The sequence below is a fragment of the Seriola aureovittata genome, chromosome 6 (assembly GCF_021018895.1).
Source record: "Seriola aureovittata isolate HTS-2021-v1 ecotype China chromosome 6, ASM2101889v1, whole genome shotgun sequence".
Classification (NCBI taxonomy): Eukaryota; Metazoa; Chordata; class Actinopteri; order Carangiformes; family Carangidae; genus Seriola; species Seriola aureovittata.
The window spans coordinates 12,361,293-12,382,590 of record NC_079369.1 but is presented as its reverse complement, the minus strand read 5'-3'; the positions used below and the strand labels follow the sequence as shown (position 1 = coordinate 12,382,590).

At 40.5% G+C, this 21,298-nt stretch overlaps 1 protein-coding gene across 3 annotated transcripts; it reads left to right on the top strand.

Moving 5' to 3' along the window:
• The first annotated feature begins 655 nt into the window (after nt 1–655).
• zfr2 (zinc finger RNA binding protein 2) lies at nt 656–21,187 on the top strand. 3 transcript variants are annotated; one of them, XM_056378899.1, is made up of 19 exons: nt 656–766; nt 3,375–3,615; nt 3,974–4,091; nt 5,182–5,409; nt 5,797–6,131; nt 6,723–6,911; nt 7,167–7,407; nt 7,729–7,913; nt 8,241–8,360; nt 9,075–9,220; nt 9,890–10,016; nt 10,102–10,307; nt 10,703–10,871; nt 12,169–12,343; nt 16,071–16,159; nt 17,781–17,876; nt 18,081–18,192; nt 18,703–18,800; nt 19,405–21,187. In XM_056378899.1, the coding sequence occupies exons 1-19, from the start codon at nt 714–716 to the stop codon at nt 19,576–19,578; spliced, it is 3,102 nt and encodes a 1,033-aa protein (XP_056234874.1). In that variant the 5' UTR covers nt 656–713; the 3' UTR covers nt 19,579–21,187. The 3 variants fall into 3 exon arrangements, with proteins under 3 accessions (XP_056234874.1, XP_056234873.1, XP_056234872.1); XM_056378898.1 differs by having other exon boundaries at nt 3,375–3,630; nt 3,977–4,091; XM_056378897.1 differs by having other exon boundaries at nt 3,375–3,630.
• Nucleotides 21,188–21,298: the final 111 nt, after the last annotated feature.

Below are 21,298 nucleotides of genomic sequence, written 5' to 3'. Positions count from 1 at the left end.
TCACAGACCTGAAATTACACATTGACATTGTGTGTATTTGTTAATAATAATATAATAATAACCTATTCACTGCAGTTGTGAAATGTAACTAAGTACATTTACTAAAGTACTGTAATTAAGTTGGCTACAAACTTGAGGTAACCTACTTCTACTACATTTGAGTATTTTCTTTTCAAGCTACTTTATACTTAGACTTTACAACAATTCAGAGGGAAACATACTTTTCATGCAATTTTTGCTGCAGAGTTTATTACACCTATAGTTACCTTACAAATTAAGATTTACATACAAAAATATGGAGAGTTTATAAAACATGATGCTCATAAATTAAACTCAAACAGAGTGTTGTTGGATCGCAGGGATGAAGAACAACTCTAAGTTAGTTTGTCATCAAGTGTCTCAAAGCTTTTCTTCAACTGGATATTTGAGGCAAACCTTCCTCAGTGATGAGTAACATACAGGACAATGTCTTTCTGAAAGAGGGATCCAATCTTATGTTCTGGGTTGAAGGGTTGGCTAAAAAGAGAGAGAGAGAGAGAGAGAGAGAGAGAGAGAGAGAGAGAGAGAGAGAGAGAGATCTAAGTCTTGTGTTACGCAGTTCCGGTGTATCAGAGCAGTGTTGGTGGGGTGACTGGGGGGTGAACTATCTTGACAGTCAGTCTCAGCCTCACTGCTGCCTGCCTCTCTTACTCTACTGTACTGGAGATGCCAAGATGGCTGCAAGCAATTATTTCGGCTTCACACATGGTGCCGGTCCGCAGTACAGGTAATTCAAGCGAAGCAGGCTGGTGTCAGCATGTCTGCGGAGCCTCAGTCGTCAGTCGCGGGTGTGTTTCGACGGAGGCAGGGTCGTCAGTGGGACTTGAGTGCGTGGAGAGACGTAGCTAGCTTTGTTAGCTCCACGTTAGCTCGCTGAGCTGAGTCCGCAGGCCGGCGCTTCACGACATGCTGCCTGACATTAGGTGAAACCCGGTGCGGTCGTCTTCGCTCGGAAAGCTGTTACTGCTGGTTCAACTGTTTACCACTTCGTGTACTTTAACAAAAGGCCAGTTACAGCAAGTGTCATGATGCTGGTTAAGTCGGGGGAGCTGGCTGCAGTTGTGACGGGTGAGGTTTTGGCCGGCGTTTAGGATTAAAAGGGCTAACCCTGGTTCGGCAGCACTGACGGTCCTGTGTCTCACAAACAGAGTATTTGTTGTAGTTGCATGTTTAATAACGACGCGCTGCTGCAAAGGAAAAACTAGGTAAACGAAGATAAGCACTGCTCACAAGATAAACAAGCAGCATGGGTTGGTGCTTGGCAAGTTTGTGTGACAACCTGTGAGTTTGACAGGTATAAATAAATAGCAAGTCATGTAATTATCACTCAGTGAAATGTGAAGGTTTCCTATTATGTCTTTGGTAGGAGAGGATTGACTTCTCTGCACCACAGCCTTATATCATTTATATGCATTTCTCTCCACGGATCCTGTTTATTAATTTATTCACCGAAGTCCCCTGGTTTGGACCAGTCTTTGCAGGGTTACAGTATATTACATGCGGGAAATGTGGATAAAATTCACATTACATCACTGTATATGTAATTGACAGGAATGACTATTTCAGCAAATTACATTTCTGAGAAATGAATGTACTAAAAATCCCCAAAAATACATTACTGCCATAAAGCAGGTCTACTCATGAATTGCAAATCTTCCCTTGGTAACCTGGCACACCCACAGGTATTACAGGGATAGCTTCAATGGTATAAACAATAGTAAGTAGTAAAAATAAGTAATCTATATTGTCTCTCAGTATATATTTTTATATTGCCCAGGCCTCTCTGTTGTTCCTAACTCTGAGCTATTTAATAAGCAATGAGTAAAAGCGCAAGCATTGCTTGTCCAGAACTTAAAACATGTAACACAGAGGCTTTCTGGTTGCAGTTTTGGTAGTGGGGGCGGGCCACAGCGGACAAGTAGGTCAACAGCACGGTGTCTGACTAAACTTATTGATTTGCCTGTTTATTTTTACTGGTGACATATCTGGGATGGCGTCAGACTCTAATGTTACTATCTAATTGTTAGAGCTTGGAAATTTAGTAAATCAGGCTAAATTGACAGTATGCAGACAAGTCAACATAGGAAAAATTGTTTTTTTTCAGTCTCTTCTCAGTTGTCTTTGTTTGTGTGTATTTATCTGTTTCCTTTATATGTTTTATTGTTCTACTGTCCTGTATTTGCTTGCATTTGGTATATTTTTATACGATAAACCAGTCATCACTCTTAGAGCATGTGCGCTCTTTTATGACCTGAGGGTATCGTTTAATTTTAGCCCTCTCTTGTTCTTGTCCATCCTGACACAGAAAGCTTAATAAAGAAAAATGCTGACAGCATCACTCACTGATGTCGCTGCCAGTAACTGCTGCCTGCATCTCAAAACATGCTAATGACAAGACTGCTGTGGCGTTTTCATATTTCTGTGTTTTCTGACTGACATAAGGGATTAGAGAGAGGTCAGTGCAGGGCTGCTCAGTCAGTTGCATTATATTAATAAATGTAATCTCAGTTTTTTCTTTCTTTGTCTGATGTTGACATGTTGTGTTTAGTGTCTTAATGTACATTTGAAGCCAGTTTTGTTTACTCTGAAGCAATTCATTAGTAGGTTATTTATTTATTGACAACTATTAAGATACTATTTTGAGTAATTTCAAAGTGTTACCTCATCCCAGCTTCTCAACTGTGATGATTTGCAGTTGGTTGGACAAATTGAGACATTTGACAATTTCACAAAACGCATAGTTATGGTAATAATTGGCAGATTAATCAGTAATGAAGATAATCGTTAGTTGCAGCTTTACTCTGAAATGACTGTGATTTTTTTTTTAAATGTTCAAGTGCAGTGAAACTAGTTAGCTGCAAAAAGTGAATGATCAGAAGAAACTGTAAAATTATCCAGATTACCACGCCACTTTCCATGCAGGGTATACTGTGGAATTTGGCATCAGCGTTGGTTGTGGTTTAAATAACTGAGCTATCATCTAGCAGTTTGTTTTAGCACTTGGTATTAATGTACGTAACTTGATCACAGATTGCCTTTTCTGTGCTCATTATACAAGCAAGCAAAAATATTTTGAGCAGAACACGTGTTGCACAGGCGTAGATGGATGATGCTGTGAAGGCTGTCTTTGATTTTCAAACTGTCACGATAAAAGCTCAACACAGCAGTTAGACACTGAAAAAGGTTTTTAAAAAGCCTTAATTTAGTTTGAATGTTCCAACAGAATTTTTTTTTTCTTCTTGTACAAGTTCAGGGTTTTCCCTTTGGATAAAGATTGTAATAAAGTGAATGTTTTTCTTGCATCACCTAATTTCCCTCCCTCTCCCCCCCGTCAGTGCCCAGCCACCCCCAGCCTACTCCCATCCCTCCACAGCCAGTTACAGCGTCCAGCAAGCTCCAGCTGTGGCTCATGCAGTGACTGCATCCTACTCTCCGGCTCCAGTCCAGGCAGCGCGACCTGTGGTCACTGCTCCTTACCCTACTTATCAGAGCCACCAGGCCCCTCCAGACTATGCCTACAGGCAACCAGACCCACCGGCCCCACCACAGCCCACCACCACCCCACAGACGTACCAGGTATACCCAGACACGGTCAGTCTATTTCTGCTTCCTTTATGATTTCTGCTGTTCACTATTAAATTGCATGATGTGGTGTTATTGATGTTCTATAACAGCTTGTGTTTTAAGTCATATAACGTGACTTTTTACGGTATTATTTAAAGCTGCCAAGACACCAGGATAGACAACAATGCATGCAGTTTCTGCATTGACTTTCATCACCATTATCTAATTTTTCACAAACAATAAACTTATGCCAGTATTTGATAATGTCGTGTTCAGATATCTGTGCTTGGTGTAAATAGAATTTTGCTGCAGTTATCTACTTTAATATGCTGCTTTCCCATTGGATTGAATGTTCTTTTATAAACACCAGCAGGACAACTACAGCTACGGACGCCCTGCGGCTGTGACTACCTATGACAATAAACAGTACTACCAGACGAGTATAGCTCCAGCTCAGAGGACACCCACAGAGAATTACTACCAGACTGGTGAGTCAGTTTATATTTATTATTATGTGTCAGTCAGTGCTGCAGCTGAGTGATAATTCAGTATTATTGTTTAGAGCCCAAACAATATTATATCAACATGGCAAATACTATGGCTGGATTTTAGCCTATTATTGGGATTTATATGCCTGAGAGCAACAAGTACAGAAAAGCCAATTATTCGTTGTGTCACCATTACATAGTTTGTCCACTAGATAGCACTGAAAAGTTTATTTCTCATCTGTAAAATGTCCTGCTCAGAAAATATCTTCGTCACAGTTCTTTAAAGTCCTCACACTCTCGGGATGTCACTTCTTTAAAAAGTCAGGTTTGAACTAATTCTAACGAACACATAATTTGTTTCTAATTAATTCAAACACAACCCATACTGTTTACTGTGATCTTTCCTGTGACCGTTAGCATTTTTCAGACTTAGTCTTTTTGAGCTCCTCTTCAACTCTATTTCAGGAATTTATTTCCTCCATGGTTGTAAAACATACAACAATGAAATGATGCAAAATACCCCAGCCAGGTTTGTAAGAACACGGAGAAGAAAACTGAGGAGACATTAAAACAGACTTTGCATCTCACTCTTTTCTGTAGGTTGTTATAGTTGACTAGAAGAGAGCGGAGAGAGAGTTTCTAAAACTAGTATCTAAGTATCTAAAACTCTCTCTCCGCTCTCTTCTAGTCAACTATAACAAGCTACAGAAAAGAGTGAGTTGCAAAGTCTTTATAGACTTAGGCTTTATATCAATTTCCCAAAAATGAATGTTGACTATTATATAACTAGGGTGTCAGGTCTAATTAACTGTAGAACACGACACACAAACCTTAGTCTTGCTGGGGGATTTGTCGGTCATCAGTCTTGGTATTATTTACTTTGCACTTGTGAAGAGTAATATGACATATGTGAAATGTGTCAGCTGCTCATTTGCTAGTGAAATGAGGATCCGGCTTGCCCTGCCAAAAACTTTGACAGGCAGTCCCATGGTTCAGATCTCTTTCGCTCTGTCCACGCTCTGATACCCTTCCTCTCCACCTCTACCCTGCTCTCTCCTCTTTTACCCCCCCATCTCTCTCTCTCTATCAGTGGGAGTGAAGAGTGCTTACAGTCCAGCGCCCTCCACTGTGTACAGCCAGCCTCCTCCTCCTCAGAGGCAAGTAACAGCCCTGAAACCTCTGGCCCCCTCCAGCTCCGTGTCCACCAGCTACAACATCTACCCAGTGTCCACCAGTGTCCAACAGCCCCCAACGCCTATTTCATCCTACACCCTCGGCTCCTCCTTCAGCTCCACCGTTGCAGCCACCTCCTACTCAGGTAAGATTAAATAAGATGTAACATAGGATAAGATCCAGCATGCTTGCTGGGCCAATAGATAGACAACCGTGTTGGAGTAACTGTTTACTGGCTCTGGACACTGGGCTGCTTATCTGCAATGTTGGGTTTGAATAATAAATTACAGTTGATATTTGAAATTATTAAGATTTAATCTCATGTCACAGAATTTTAGTTGGATTGTTGGATCAATTTTGGGATTGTTTTTGTCGTCCTCTGTCTTTATTTGACCTGGCTGCTGCCCCTGGTGAAATTAAAATGCAGCTTCTTGTTTGCATGACTCAGATTTTTATATTAGACCCAGATCTTGCCTGCTTATCTCTAATAACTCTCCATCCTCACTCTCATCCTCTGCTCTCTCACCCTCAGGCATTAGCTACTCCAGTTATGATTCAACTGGCTACACCTCCACATCCACCCCCTCCTATTACCAGCCGGCCCAGCAGACTCTCGCCCAGCCACAGCCTCCACCTCAGCAGCCACAGCAGCCCCAACAGACCCAGCCCCCCATCCAGCCGCCACCCAAGCAACTGACAAGCTCATCCTGGAGCAACTCAGGGAGCAACATGGTGACAGCTCCGGCTGGAAACACCTACAAAAAGCCAACGTTTCACCAGAACAAGCTGCAGAAGCCCAAAGGGCCTCCAAAGCAGCCGCAGCTCCACTACTGTGACATTTGTAAGATCAGCTGTGCAGGCCCTCAGGTAGGAGAATAAAAATGATAAGAGGTTGAATTAAAGGACCAATGTGTAGAATTTAGCGCCATCTAGTGGTAAGGTTTCAAATTGCAACCAACTGAATACCCCTCACCCCTCCCTTTCCAAGCATGTAGGAGAAGCTACAGTGGCCGTCCGGTAACATAAAAACGTCCTGTCTAGAGCCAGTGGTTGGTTCGTTAGTTCTGGGCTACTGTAGAAACATGATAGTGCAACATGGCAGGCTCTGTGAAAGATGACCCACTCCCTATGTAGATATGAGGGGCTCATTTTAAGTTAACAAAAACATAATGATTCTTAGCTTCATGTGATTATACACTAATTAAAACATAATTATGAATATAATATTCCATTTCTTTTAACATACCAGCGTCATTGTGCCATGCAAACATTTGAGATCAGAGTACATGTTTGAGTGGCCACATGAAATAACTGTTATCATCAGTCATCTGATATGATTTATTTTATCAACAAAATACAAATCAAATGAAAAATAACACTTAATAACAATATGACTATTTCTACTGTTGCACTGTTTGGATACCGTATCTTGCTAACTGGTTTGATTTACTGCACCAGACATACCGGGAGCACCTCGAGGGCCAGAAGCATAAGAAAAAAGAGGCAGCCCTGAAGTCTGGGGGACAGACAGGGACCAGCAACGGGCCCAGAGGGGTCCAGACTCAGCTACGCTGTGAGTTATGCGACGTCTCCTGCACTGGAGTGGATGCCTACGCCGCCCATATCCGTGGGGCCAAACACCAGAAGGTTAGCACAGCTCCGATGTTTTTGTCTTAGTCTTAGTTTCTCAATGTTTGTTGTTATTGATGGAAATGTAGGCAGCTGTAGAAGAAACTGATGTGTTTTTGTTACTGGACATTGCTGTGGTGTACTCATGTGATGTTCCATCTGAGCTGCCAAGTCTTGGAACAAAACCTCCCTGAGGGATTTGGGATGGGATTAAGTATCGGCAGCCTTAAATGGTTGTATCTCCCTCTGTCTCTCTTTGTGAACCTTGGAAAGGTGGTGAAACTTCATACCAAGCTGGGCAAACCCATACCTTCCACTGAGCCAGTGTTGGTGAATTCTGCTCCAGTTGTAACAACCTCAACAGCTGGGAAACCTCCGGTCTCCACCTCTGCTCCTGCCTCAGTCTCAACCACTACAACTTCTACTGCAACACCCAAACAGGTGGCTGTAAACGCCACGGCTAAAACTGCACCTCCAGTCAAGAAACCAGCTCCTTCTAAAATAACTGTCATTTGTAAGTTTGTTGATTTGTTATGTAGATAATTAGGACTCCCCCCCCCCCGATCCATTTAATTCTGAATACCTACAGCTTCACTACAAATACTTTTACACGTTAATGTGTACTTCTGTAATCCTTAGCCTTACATTGTTGGTTGACCATAGATACTGACAAAATGCTTCCTTTAATTGTAAGAATTGTAAGATCTTAAATAGTAAATCTGAAATCTGAAATTTATTCATCAGCCTTTGGACTATTCTAGACTAGAATAGATGATTTTTTTTTTTCAATCAAATGGGCATAAAGCGTAACTGTAATGTCTTGCCTGCCTCACAGCTAATAAGCCTGCCAGCACTTCAACAGTGACAGCAGCAGCGGCAGCGGTGGTGGTGGCTGCCAAGGTGGAGGGGCCCATGCTGCAGTCGATTCAGAAGGCGGAGCCTCAGAGTGAGGATGAGGACGGTGATAGAGCAGGAGGCCAGGGAGACATCCAGCCAGTGGGACACGACTATGTAGAGGAGGTAGGCAGATTAGAATAAAATTATCATGGTTTTCAATATAAACCTGTTTATATCAGTCTCAAAGTAACAAAGTAGTGTATCACAGCTGAACAGACGCTGGTCCTGGGTCTTAAAATAATACTTTGGATCTCAAAATTTGTACTTTGTATTAATCTGTTAAGTATTCCCACATATCCAGTTTTGGTCACGTTTCACTTGCAAATATGTTGGAAGTAGTAATGATTATTCCTGTAACTCTGTAATTGAATTATGCATGAAATCTTCAGTGTCACTGTATAAGATTATCATTGTCCTGCATGGGTGTGAATTCTGCCCTGTCTTTCTCAGGTCCGTAACGAAGACGGCAAAGTGATTCGATTTCACTGTAAACTGTGTGAGTGCAGCTTCAATGACCCCAATGCTAAAGACATGCACCTGAAGGGAAGAAGGCACAGACTGCAATACAAGGTTAAAACATCACTGAGTTCATTCCCTGTGTGGTTGGTTGCCCAAGGAAGAGATGAAGAAGAGAATGAGTTATGTCATACAGCTATGAGCAAGGTTGAGATACATACGTTCAAGCCCACACTCAGTCTGATCTCTTGCTCTTCTTTCGATAGACTGGTTTGACAGCAATGTCTGGATAATTTGGTTGGCAGCTTTTTATCCCCCTCAAACTCTTTCTGTGATCACTTCACTGTAGCTTTACTATGGACAAATACATAATGCAAATTTCTTCAGTTACATTTGGTTCTGTATCTGCTGTAAGAAGACGTCGTGTCCATTAAATGACGATTCGATAGCAGGTCTTAAATGCTATCTTTTAAAGTAATTCCTTGACATTGTCAAGACAAGTAAGTCTTTAGATTGACATTGATATTGATGCCCAATATGAGCAGTCTCAGAGAGAATTGGAAGCTTCAAAAAGTTTTCTTCTTCACATAGCTGCTGTGTGGAAGTACTTGACCTTGTCCTTAAAAGGTTGTCATTCTGCCGATTGCTTAAAACAGCTCAACTTTAAACAGCAAATAAAAGCTCAGAATCGAGAGAAAAAGACTATTCTTCATTGTATCTGTAGTAGTGTGGGAATGGCATGACAAAATGCAGGATTTCATATCCACTGACACATTACATTCGCGTCACGTTGGCCTTAGGTTTGTTCTGTCCTCTGTGTTTCTGTAGAAAAAAGTGAACCCAGAGCTTCCTGTGGAGATCAAGCCCAGTAACCGCGCCAGGAAGCTGCAGGAGAGCAAGCTGAAGAAGCAGAAGCAGAAGGCGGTGCTGAAGAGACAGCGAGATGACGAGCAGCGTTGGCACATGGAGATGAGGTCAGACTTGTGGCCAAACATCTTAGTCAGAAACCCAAACTCGTTCCCATTCTGACATTAAGTTTGCAAGTTTCCTTGGTCGGCACAGAATAGACTAATAAGGAAAAGATGCACTCACACAGGTAATATTAGTAAAGGGGAAGTCCTAAAGTACATCAGCTGACTGTTAGACTGACGCATGTACACTTGGAAAAAAGGGAATTTCATGCCTCTTCTCCCATTTTCTTCAATCTCTGACTTTGGTTAGTCACACAGTCTTTCTTGATTGTACAGTAAAATTCAGTCTTTCAACCATCAGAGGAAAGTCATTAAATGAATTACATGTGGAGATTTTACCATGAATACTTCATCGCCAGATTAGTGGTAATCACTCCAATCAGTTTCCATTATGTATAATGGCGTTTTTGTCGTACCAGGTCTATTAATTCTTCTGTTACAGGAGGGAATGTAAATTTTCTAACTTTAGACCTCTTCAGCTAACGCAATGCTTTTGAGAAAAGACCTCAGTACAATATTTATTTTATATGATCAGTGGTAGATCAGAGTAATTGTTTTGGTAAAGTGCGTTTTTATGGAGAACTGAGTAATTTTAATGGTGACCATAACATTGTCCTATGGGAATAAACAAATTATAATGAATGATGTGAAAAACATCTCCCTCTCCTGCAGGCGATATGAGGAGGACATGTACTGGAGGAGGATGGAGGAGGAGCAGATGTACTGGGGGGAGCAGAGACGCAGGATGGCTCCTCCACCTCTAATGAGCCGCCCCGGTATGCCAGTGCCCCCATTACTGGTGAGCGTCACAACTTCACATCTTTTGTTTGTTGTGTAAACTCACAGACTTGTCAGTGCTAAGTGATTCTCTCGTCTCCCTTAAGACGTGTGTGCGCCGGCCTGACTCTCCTGATGACCGTCACATCATGGCCAAGCACTCCACCATTTACCCAGTGGAAGAGGAGCTGCAGGCTGTTCAGAGGATCGTCTCCCACTCTGAGAGAGCTCTGAAACTGGTGTCTGACTCCCTGTTGGAGAAGGAGACACCAGCTGTTACCACTGATGTTACTGAAGGAGAAGAGGAGAAAGGGTAAAGTGACTTTTGGCAGATAATTCACATTTTTTGGGGGGCATTTTGGTGAAAACAAGGATCAAGCAAGTTGAAGCCTAAAGGTACTTTTATTGTTGTGACTTAAACAAAGAGCTACGCAGAGATGCATGAGTATCAAGTAGGTGGAAAGTGGAAGCCATGCATAAATGAAATATTCATTATGACTCTGTCTTTGTTTAAGATCCATCAAGTTGCTCCAAATGCAGCTGCTTTAGCTGGCTGAGTAAGTTGAGTACAGATCAGTTTCAGCAACAGAAAAGGGATCCACGGAGCATCTGCTGAAGTTTCACCTCAAGATAATATTGAATTAAAAATGTCTGCACAACCAGCCCAGCGAGTCTTTATCTTGAACTCTTTTTTTATATTACTGACAGTACTGAGAACTCAGCCCGGCTGCTGAAAGGTGTAATGAGGGTGGGCATCTTGGCCAAAGGCCTGCTGCTTCGTGGGGACAGAAATGTGGAGCTCATCCTGCTGACTGCTAAGAAACCCACCATCTCTTTACTGAAGAACATCGCCAAGCAGCTGCCCAAGGAATTGGCGGTAAGAAAACCTCACATGTAAACTAAAAGACCGTTTTATTTAGGAAATGTTTTGTTCTTCCCATGTTGTGTGTGAGGTTGAGGGAGGGAGGGATTATGGTTACTTGGGAATTCACAACTCTAACATTTTTACATTTTAAGTTTCATCTTAAATTGTAATATTTTTTGACGTTTACCGTCTGTGGGATCATATAGAAGAACTGAAATCAAAAATATCATCTTGTCAGGTGCAGTAAAAAAAGAGGAACACATTGTTTGTCATCCACTGCCTTATGACTTGTGTCATAAGAGCAAGATGCCAAGGGTCTGAAATGGGTTTTAAAGTTGCATAACAAATAGAATGGGAAACAGAAGTTTTTACTCTTAACGCTTTTGTTATAGAGGAGAGCAACTAAAATATATTAACTGAACGCTGTGATGTAGTAATTGCAGCATACTGGACAAAACCAGAAAAAAGACTCACTTCATGCTAGTTGGGTTTATCTCTTATGCTATAGCAGTTCATTTGCCATTCGTGAACATGTACAACTGTCCCCCACCGCCAGAAATAAAAGCTTCTCCTCCACAAATGCATTAATAATTACAATTATGAACGTCTTCCTGTCGAGAATGAAATATCTAGACTTGACTCTTGGTATTTCAGTTCTCTGTGGATAAATGATCCATGTGTTTTCTGGTACTGACATTCCCATGACTGAGTAAAACTAGTTTTTAAACCCTATTCAGTCTGTTTTCCATTTATTGTTGTTAGAAGATTTCTAGGCTTCATCCCAAGGACATTATGTCTTAGGCGAACTGTGTGGATTCTAGGTTTGGGAGGTTTTTTCCATGTTCACAAATGACTAAACTGCCCCTTGGCTGAAGAGAAAAACCCATGTGAACCTCCATTTAAGGCCCACAAAACAGAGGTTTGGTACCAAATACAAGGTTGTGATGTTTTAATTCCTCACTCTTCCTCCCTCCTGCTTTAGCTGTAACGTCACTGAAGGTGCTTTTCACTGATCTTTAGATTTACTGCCTGGTTATGACACCTGAATCCTACAGAGTGAGATGGGGCTATTTTTTCTTTACTGCCCCATTTTCTCTCTTGAACCTAACTATTGTTGAGAAATGCTTTTGTTCTCGTCTCTGACCCCGTTTGACTAAGGGAACTATAATCCCAATAGCCTCAAGAGTAAAAACCCAGGGTTAAAAACATAACAGTATTGCCCTGTATCCTTGCCAAACAAGGCCATTATTTGCCCCCACACCCCTCCTCCTCTGTAGTGAGTAATCCCAAGTGTCCTTTTAACCGGCAGACATTTTCTGAAGATCAGTATGAGGTGCAGGCTCACCCCGAGGAGGCGAACATCGTGATATTTTCAAGCAAGGAGCCCAAAATGCAGGTGACCATTTCTCTCACCTCGCCGCTGATGAGGGAGGACCCTGCTGCTGAGAAGGACAAGCAGGCAGGAGGAAAAGCGGCTGAGAAAGGTTAGAGAAGCCAAAGCTTTCAGTACCAGACAACCAAATGTTAGCGATGTGTGTAATACACTACATATATGTAACCCTTGCTCCACCTTTTCACCCATTAGAAGCCTAAATTTTAGGCTGAACAACTTAAATTACACAGAATGAGAGGTGGGACTTTAACTAAGACCACATTTAAAATTTTTAAGATTTTTTTTTTTTTCCTTTATCCCCTAAAATAAGAATGAACTCACATTCATTTGTCCCACTCTTTTCATTTTCCCCATTTTTTGCGGTTACACTAGTTGCCAATTTCTTTCTTTTCCACAACATGGGAATCAAAAGCCGGGCTCTCCGACCTTTCTGTGCCACTCGGGTGTGTGTTTATTTTATGAACACATGCTCAGATAACACCTTTGGAAAACTATGATAGTCGACTGAAGTGATGGTCAGTGTTCAGATAATGCCCAGGGATGGAAATACTTCTACTGATTAACTATTTTACAAATAAAATAAATATTTTTAGGCTTGAGAAAAGTTTTGATCCTTGTTGCATTTTGGCAATGATAATGAGGGGATTTTGAGGTCCAGCGACTTCCCATTCCCTTGTCCACCATCCCTGCATCATAGTGTGGCATTATCAGTGATAAGGTGTTGGAGTGTCATTTTATCGCCTCACAATGATCAGTACTGAAATAATAATAAAATGACTATAGTGAATCCACTGTCCTTATTTCCCCCCCATTCAACAGTGCAGGTAATTTTCAAGATCATTGTGTTGCAAACACTCCTCTGCCTGCTCCAACAACTGTCAGCATTTTTAATGTGTTTTTCCCATTTGGAAAACATGGTAGAAATGTTTTCTGTGGCCGTTGTCTTTTACATTTTTAAATTTTGTTTGGGTTTGTTGATCAGTGCCCGTAATTCTGTATCAGCAGACCTAGGCAAGCCAAAGGCTAATCTGAAGACCACACTTGTACACATACCACTAAGAATAGAAAAGTTAAAGCAACCAGGTTGCCCATGTTTATTAAGCTTTCCAGAGTAGGAAAACCCTCTTGTTCACTACCATAAGAGGGGCTCAGCTGCTGCAAAATTAAACATCCCAGCTCTAAGAGGCGTGATAAATATGGGTCTTTGATTCTAAGTGGTATGGTAGTGTAGACTTCAAACAAGTGGCTTTGTTTTTGTTATGCATTTCCCCTGTAAAAAAGTCTTTTTTTGTTTCTACAGTTCTAGTAAACATGGAAGTGTGGAAAGCCCCAATGCTGGCATTGTGAAATATTACCTCATCGTAGTCACCAGTAACCAAATTGAATGTTTTGGACAAAGCTGTCATTTGTCATTTTAGGTGACTGGTCCTGTAATTGTCCTAAATCTGTGCAAAAGCTTTTTATTCATTCAAGAACGTCGAAATCCAGCACGGACACAAGCGTAACTTTGAATTCTACATTTATAGTACCACTCAGTTAACCTTGGCTTTGTCACATTGTGTTGAATTGATTTGACTTCACAGTAATAGGTTTGCTTTTTTAAGTTAATGTTACTTTAAAGGATAGGTTAGAACATCTGTCTTAAAACAGTAGTCAGCTTCAGTAGGTTTTTCTTCCTGTAATTATTCCTCCTGTTCCTACTGGTCATTAAGAGATCTTTTCCTGATGTGATTTCAGTGTAATTGACAAAATCCACAGTCCTCATTCTGTACAAAAATACTTTCAAAAGTTTATCTGAAGCTAAAATGAGGCTTCAGCGGTCTGGATTAGTCAAGTGAGGAGGGTATCTTCCAAAGTTGCAATATTATTGTGCAGAATTTCCTCTTTATGTTACTATTCTTCCCCGGGGAATGGACAGGCACACACACGAGGAGGGAATTTTATGCTAAAAAGACTGTAACTTTGAAAGATATCCACTTGATTTGTCCAACTTAGACTGCCTCGTATTAAGTTAAGATGAACTTTTGGATGCATATTTACATATTTGCGCAGAACAAGGGCTGTGGATTTTGTCCCCCATCACTTCCATTGAAAGCACATGAAGAAGGGATCTTTTAATATCCAGTATTGTTTGAAGACAAATTTGAAAAATTGTGAACCTATCCTTTAAATTATGGAAGCATGAAGGGAGAATGATATCCTTGCTCTTGTTGCCTTTAACTGCTTGAGAAGTTTTACTTTTAACATAAATGCCGATGAAAAACATTTGGTATAGAATGAGAATGCAACAACTGGTCTTATTTCCAAAACTCAAATTTGATGACCGTTCTTCGGAGAGATGAAGTCCATGTTTCAGTTGTTAAAGTGGCAGATGAGATACTTTGGATCTACTGTAACATGTCTGTCAAAGTCCCTCGTTCAAAGTAGAGGATCAAATGCAAAATAGAGGAAATCCAAAACACATAGTGTGGGAGTTTAGTAAAGGGCTTCATGGGAAAACTGCTGACAATAACTAAATATTTCACATGGTGGTGTGAAAGAAGCTGAATTTGGACATGTGGTCTTACATACAAATTAGTCATGAAATGTTATTATAATGAATGAGGAAATATGTGTAGTAAAAAGGAAGTAAAGGCTACAATTAGTACAATTAGCTTAATGACATAAAATAGATATATTTGATGGACCTTTCTCACAAAAGAAATGTTGACTTGCAACAGCAGAAAAAAAAAAACAAAGGTGTAAATAATAACATTAACAATGGCTTCGTTCCATTTGAACTGCCTCATTCAGCTGTGACAGTGAGCAAATGTGGTACCACAGCTGTGGCGTTAAAACACAGATGGAAAGTGGACATTAGTGAAGTTATTAGTTACACCTTTGTTTGACAAGTCAAAATGTCTTTCTGGAGAAAGATGTTCTCATTTGAAGTCATTTAAAATCTGTATGGTGTACACCAAATCTGCAAAAATATTACATGTGGATTAGTTACCTTAAACTAAAGATGAAACAAAACAAAAACTCCACCACTCATTTCTCTGAATGCCTTGGATTTCCTTCATGTTTGCATGTACCCATGACCTTCCACTTAAAAAAAACACATTTGTGCTATTTTTATTTTTTTGCTATTTTTTTCCACTCAGACTATATCTGTAAAACTTATAGACTCTAGTCTTCCTTTATTTGATGGTCAAATACTTGCCTTTTCTTTCATATCTTCCCCTTGTTGTTTTTCTCACCAAACAAACTGAAACAAATCAGAGAGTTTTCAAGGATTCCAGGAGATGTCTGGTCACATCAGATAAACATGAGCATCCAGGGGCCTTTTTAATCTCATCCCTGATCAGCGACTGTACATTAGGGATGTCGTGATACCAGGAATTTGGAAGTCAGTACCGATACCAATGAAATTCCACCATTCTTAATACCAAATTCGATAGCAGAGCAAAAAACTGAAAACAACAGAGACTGCTGCACTCACATTCGTGCATTCACATGCACGCACACGCCTCCATACAGTCAGTCTGCCAGTCTTCTTCTTCTCTTCTAGTTTCTTGTCAGACTAGGAAGCTAGTAGTAGTGTCATTATACTGGCTCGTCAGTCCCAAAAGAATCCCATCTCCAGTACCCACGGTACTGTAAAAAAAAATAAGTGCCATCACAGAATTTTGGCATCATCTTGGTACCACAGTGTTGGTTCTCGTGACATCCCTACTGTACATCAACAGTAACAACACTTACTATGAATTGCAGTCATCACTTGGGTTTTGCTTTAGTTTGACTGTAAGTCATGAGCCAGTACATGTTATCTCCACCAGGTGTGGCTGAGAAGGACCCTACCGATCTTCTGAATAAGAGGAAATGTCTGGAATACCTGGCTGCTCTCCGTCACGCCAAGTGGTTTCAGGTAAATGCATCCTGAAGTGTCCTGTCTTTGTGTGTGACCGTAAAAGGTTTTAAAGGGGACCTATTATGCTTTTCTGAGTTTTAGGCAGTAAAGGCAGTAACTGTCGGGGTAAAAACCCAATTTTCTCCTTTCACCCCAAGCAAGCCCCGACATAACTACTTATAATGAAGAGTTTTCTTTAGTTTTGTAGCCATGCCGAAATTACACCATGTTCTCAACTGCCTGCAGAAATCTGTTTTATTTTTCCACGGTTCTCCACCGTGGGCCCTGAGCTTTAACAGCATTTCAGACAGAGGGTGAATAGAGGATAGTAAAAGATGTACAGAAGAATAAAAATGTCTTTTCTGAACATTAAAGCATGTAAATCTATTTTAGTAGACACCAAGAATGAAATGATGAACACTAAAGATTGCCATAATAGATCCTCTTTTAACAAGTGTTATTTTACAAAACGAGTACATCTGAGAATATCTAATTGTGCAAAATGGTAACTGGCATTAAATTGAACTTAAAAACAAGTAATTATTAACAGTTCAGGGATTTGTTATCATGTGATCACAAGAACACACATTTTACACAGGTGCAACGGATAACATTAACAATGTTATTTCATTAAGGTGTTCCAGGGACACAGCCCTAGTATTGGTCTACCCGAATGCATTGGAGCCAACATCAGTATTATTAGTTATAACCTGTATATATCCTGCTCTAACAAGTCAAAATATTCTAAAAGGGTCTATACTTGATGATGACATCATTCATACTGCAGAAATGTGACAATTTGGATGAACTGTTCTCACTTCCTCTTAGGCTGAAAACAGACCGAGGCTCTATTTAAGCAATATAAATAGGGTTGTGATTCATAGCATTATTTTGTAGGTTTCTGTCTTAATGGTTCTTATATTTTATGTGTATATATAGCTTTATAATTTTAACTGTAACGTAATCTAATTTCCCCCCGGGGATCAATAAAGTATTCTCATTCTGATTAACAGACTCGGTTTTCAAGAAGGAGTTAGTTTTAAAATAGTTTGTAGTTGTGAGCCACATTATAGACATAATATAACCTCTTATCTGTAAGTACTTCCTCAAATTTCTTTTTCCTACCAAGGTAAATCACTCCACTACATTATCGTATGACAGGAACACACGCCGATAGTGCTTAAACCACAGGAATGCCACTGCTTCTACTACGCAGTATTTTTTCCAATACAGATTACAGGGTCCTGTCATAATGAGGAGTATCTTTGTTAATTATGTGTAAATGTTATTATTTCTGGTCGAGACATACATTGAGTCTAAAAGAACTGGGTTTGTGATATTTTGGGCAGTTTGAGACAGTGCTTTGGTTGGGTTGAATGGTGAACGCAGGTTATGTTCAATGTCCAGCCGAGCTGCTTCATCCTCCTAACATCCCAGTATTTTGCTATTTTATCCATTTCAAAGGATAAATGGTAGTCTAGGGTCGGAAAGGCCCAACCCTCTTTTCTCGTTATGGGCTCTTAACTTGCTCTGTATAATCCTTGGTCTCCACTGAAAATGTTTTATTATGATATTGAATAAAAATGTATGTTTTATTTATTGTTTTCATTGATATGTATATTTTTCTTCATTTCTGAAGGCTCGTGCCAACGGGCTGCAGTCGTGTGTGATCATCATTCGGGTGTTGAGAGATTTATGTCAGCGGGTGCCCACCTGGGGGAAGATGCCCAGCTGGGTAAGTGGCTTCATCTGTCTTTTATGTCTTGACTTTTAAATTTAATTTTTTTGTGAACCTGTCTGCTCTGTATACTTTGTATGAGGGAAAATATTATGAAAATATTTATGAAAACTGATAAATGAGATGAGCTGTATCAGTATCTCTTGTAAGGAGATAGCTTGAGGATACCAAACATCTTCCTCGTGGTCTTTCTCCCTCCAGGCGATGGAGCTGCTGGTGGAGAAGGTGATCAGTAGTGCTACAGGCCCGCTGAGCCCGGGGGAAGCCATGCGCAGAGTCCTGGAGTGCATCTCCACAGGCATCCTGCTGCCAGGTCAGCCAGTTATAATGAGACATGAATACACAGATTATTTTATCTATGTGTCTGTATAATTAGGCAATAAGAGTTTTTACTCATATGATGAGACGTAAGCTTTCACAAGTCTTTCATGACAGAGCTATGACGGAATAATGATTGGGAAGAGTGGTAGTTATAGTGAACTGAAATGACGTGTGGTTTTGACAGTAATCAGTTATCAGTCATTACAAGTCATCATACTGCTCGGATGACTGGAAACTGGAAACTGCCCAAATGTTTCAAAAAGTATCACAAACTATCACAACCCACCCAAAACCATTTTTACAAACCTAATCAAATAAAAAAAGTTTGTTCGCTTAGGTGGAAAACCACCCAATCTGGCAACGCTGCATCGGATCAGACGATGTCTCCATTTGATGAATGTGAAATGCTCATTCAGAGCTTTTGTCTCATGTCATTTCTTTCTTATAATCTGTCCTTGAAAGGGGAATAATTCACTGTTAAATTTATATATCCCTCACTCAGATGGACCAGGGTTGATGGACCCATGTGAGAAGGAGCAAACAGATGCTTTGGAAAGCATGATGCCTCAAGCCAGAGAGGACATAACTGCCAGCGCACAGGTACCCACACAGACCATTTATACCATGGCCACTTATTCTGATTGGCTTGAATGCGTGGATTAACTTTTAGTAATCACAGTTTAACCTGGCACCTATGACGTAGTTGGTTATTTCCTGTTCTAAATGAATGGGCCTGTATTAAACTGTAGGTAAAGAGCTTGGAGCTAGTGGTGTAACCAACAACAGCTGACAAAATAAAATAGCTGCTCAGGGAGAACCACGCAAAAATAATCTCAAATGTGTTTGGTATTTGTGTGAATCTGGACGTCCACATTGAATAACGGTAAGAGAAAGCGGGTCTTTTAAAATAATGTTGGCTATAGAGGAGCTGGTAGCCTGAGTTTGAGGAGCAGCTGCAGGGGAACTGGAGAGGAAATGTGAGCAAAACTGAACAGAAAATCAAGAGATGGGGAGATGTGTCGGGTAAGTGTGAGAGAGAAAGACAGACAGCAAGGATATACCACTTGTTGGGTATTATCCCGTTCTTATTTTACAGCCTTGCTCCCCCTGTTTTCTGTGTGCGTCTGTGCTGTCAGTTGTCGAATAAAAACAAAAATAGCCAAACCAAACATACATGTCCCATTCCTGTTTTCTTTGGTTTCAGCATGCTCTGCGGCTGCTCGCTTTCCGTCAGATCCACAAGGTTCTGGGCATGGAGTCCCTGCCGGCGTCCAAGGCCAGCGCTCGCAACCGCAAACGTCGACGGGACGTCAGCGAAACAGGGGAGGGAGAGGGGGAGGGCAAAAAAGACAAGAAGGACGAAGCAGCGAGCGCTTGACCTCTGCCTCCAGAGCGGAGCTGTTTGCTAGTTTAGAGACTGGTAGAATGTCACAACTTAAAAAATTTTCTTATCTTCAAAACAAATCTTAACACGCAGCTATACACATATGAATATAACTGACTTTACATGTTACATGTCTGCCCTTCAATTAAGAGGAATAATATGTTGGAGGAGGACTGAAGTTTGAGAATCCGTACTGCAAATCCTTCTCCCGTATTGTGATTTCCTGCAGATGTAGTGTATTTTAAAGTGTGCACAGAAAATTGGCTCTGTTAAAAAATCATGAAAATAACTGATTGCATCATTCCATTTCATTATAATTGCACACTAACTACTGACCATTACTCCCGTGTTTATTCACCATAGTTAAACCACCACTGTCACATACAGTTGTATTGTTTTCTATGATATTAAAGCCTCCAGTAAATCATTAGCACCTTAAGCTTTATTTCCAGAGTTTGAACTCTCATGCTCTTCAGGCCAGCTCAGTTTTACCATCCGACTCTTGAGTCAGGCGTCACTGAAGTAACGTTGGTGCATGACATGTACACTAAAATGTGTTTTCAGTCTGTGTTTCAAAAAAAAAAAAACGTTTGGGTTTAAGTTGTTTGAAACTGAGCGAGAGAGTGAGAGAGAGATCAGAGAAGACTGAATTTGTTTAGGATTTACATACATAAAGTACTGTGATGTTCATTGTGCCTAAGATGACACATTAGTAATAATATAGTGTGATGCTGTTGAGCAAACCTGACAAGTCTTTCCTGAACTCTTCACACCCTCTTTGCTCCCTCTGAACTCTCCTCTAAACCTTTGTCGACACTTCCCCGATACATTTTGAAAACTTGTGGGCAATTAGATGAAAGAGTTTTGAAATCCAACCAAATGCCCTCCATTTGCAGCCTAAGCTGAAGACTACACAAAAAAAAACCTCCCCCTTCAAAATTTGTCATTAAGGTTTCATCAGACTCACAAACTCTGCTTTGTGCAAGATCCCCCGTGGGGTTTTCTGTGGAGGTCACACTGGAGAGTAAATCTGTTTCGGATGAGACAAGTCTTACCTTGCACAGTCTGTAGCATGCTGAGGGAATGAAGCACTTAAGAAATGACAATGTGACTGTATGCAACCATAATTTTATCATTTTAAATAATATACCTAGTAATCATTTTTTTTCTTCCAGAGCAGAAGAGAGAAGCTTTAGTAAGAAAATAAGACTGAATATCTACTGTAATGATCAAATGGTTATCGTCCTTTGACTTTCTTCCTTGTGCCTGCATCATGTTGTGTTTTACAGAGGTCTGACTAAGGGGAACATGTTGTTTTTGTCAGGTTAATAGTAATGATCTTATTTCACAAAGATGTAGGACAGGGAAGGGACTGTTGCACAACTCTTTGGCTTAAAAGTTGATGTGAGAGAAATTATTGTGCAGTTTTAGTTTGATTTTCATTTACCAAGAGCATCCTATATAAGTATTGCTTATTTTATTTCTGAAGGATCTATTTTTTGTATTGTTTAAACGGAAAGTGTGAACGTTGCTGTCCTATTATTTGAATGTCTTTGTAGTGTTGCCTAAAATTAAGGGGAGATATTAAAACACTTTTAAGCCACTTTGTCTCCTGGGTTTTTTTGTGTTTATCATGGTTGACGTGTAACGGACTACACGATTTGTACATTGCCATAGTACGCAATACCGTGCAAGTCATCTAAAGCATCACTTC

Bases quoted from the DNA above. Each gene is read 5' to 3' on its own strand.
- zfr2 (XM_056378897.1), top strand. From the start codon at position 714: ATGGCTGCAAGCAATTATTTCGGCTTCACACATGGTGCCGGTCCGCAG. The intron at 6,132-6,722 runs GTAGGAGAATAA...TTACTGCACCAG, and splicing joins TCAGCTGTGCAGGCCCTCAG to ACATACCGGGAGCACCTCGA. The intron at 8,361-9,074 runs GTTAAAACATCA...GTGTTTCTGTAG, and splicing joins GGCACAGACTGCAATACAAG to AAAAAAGTGAACCCAGAGCT.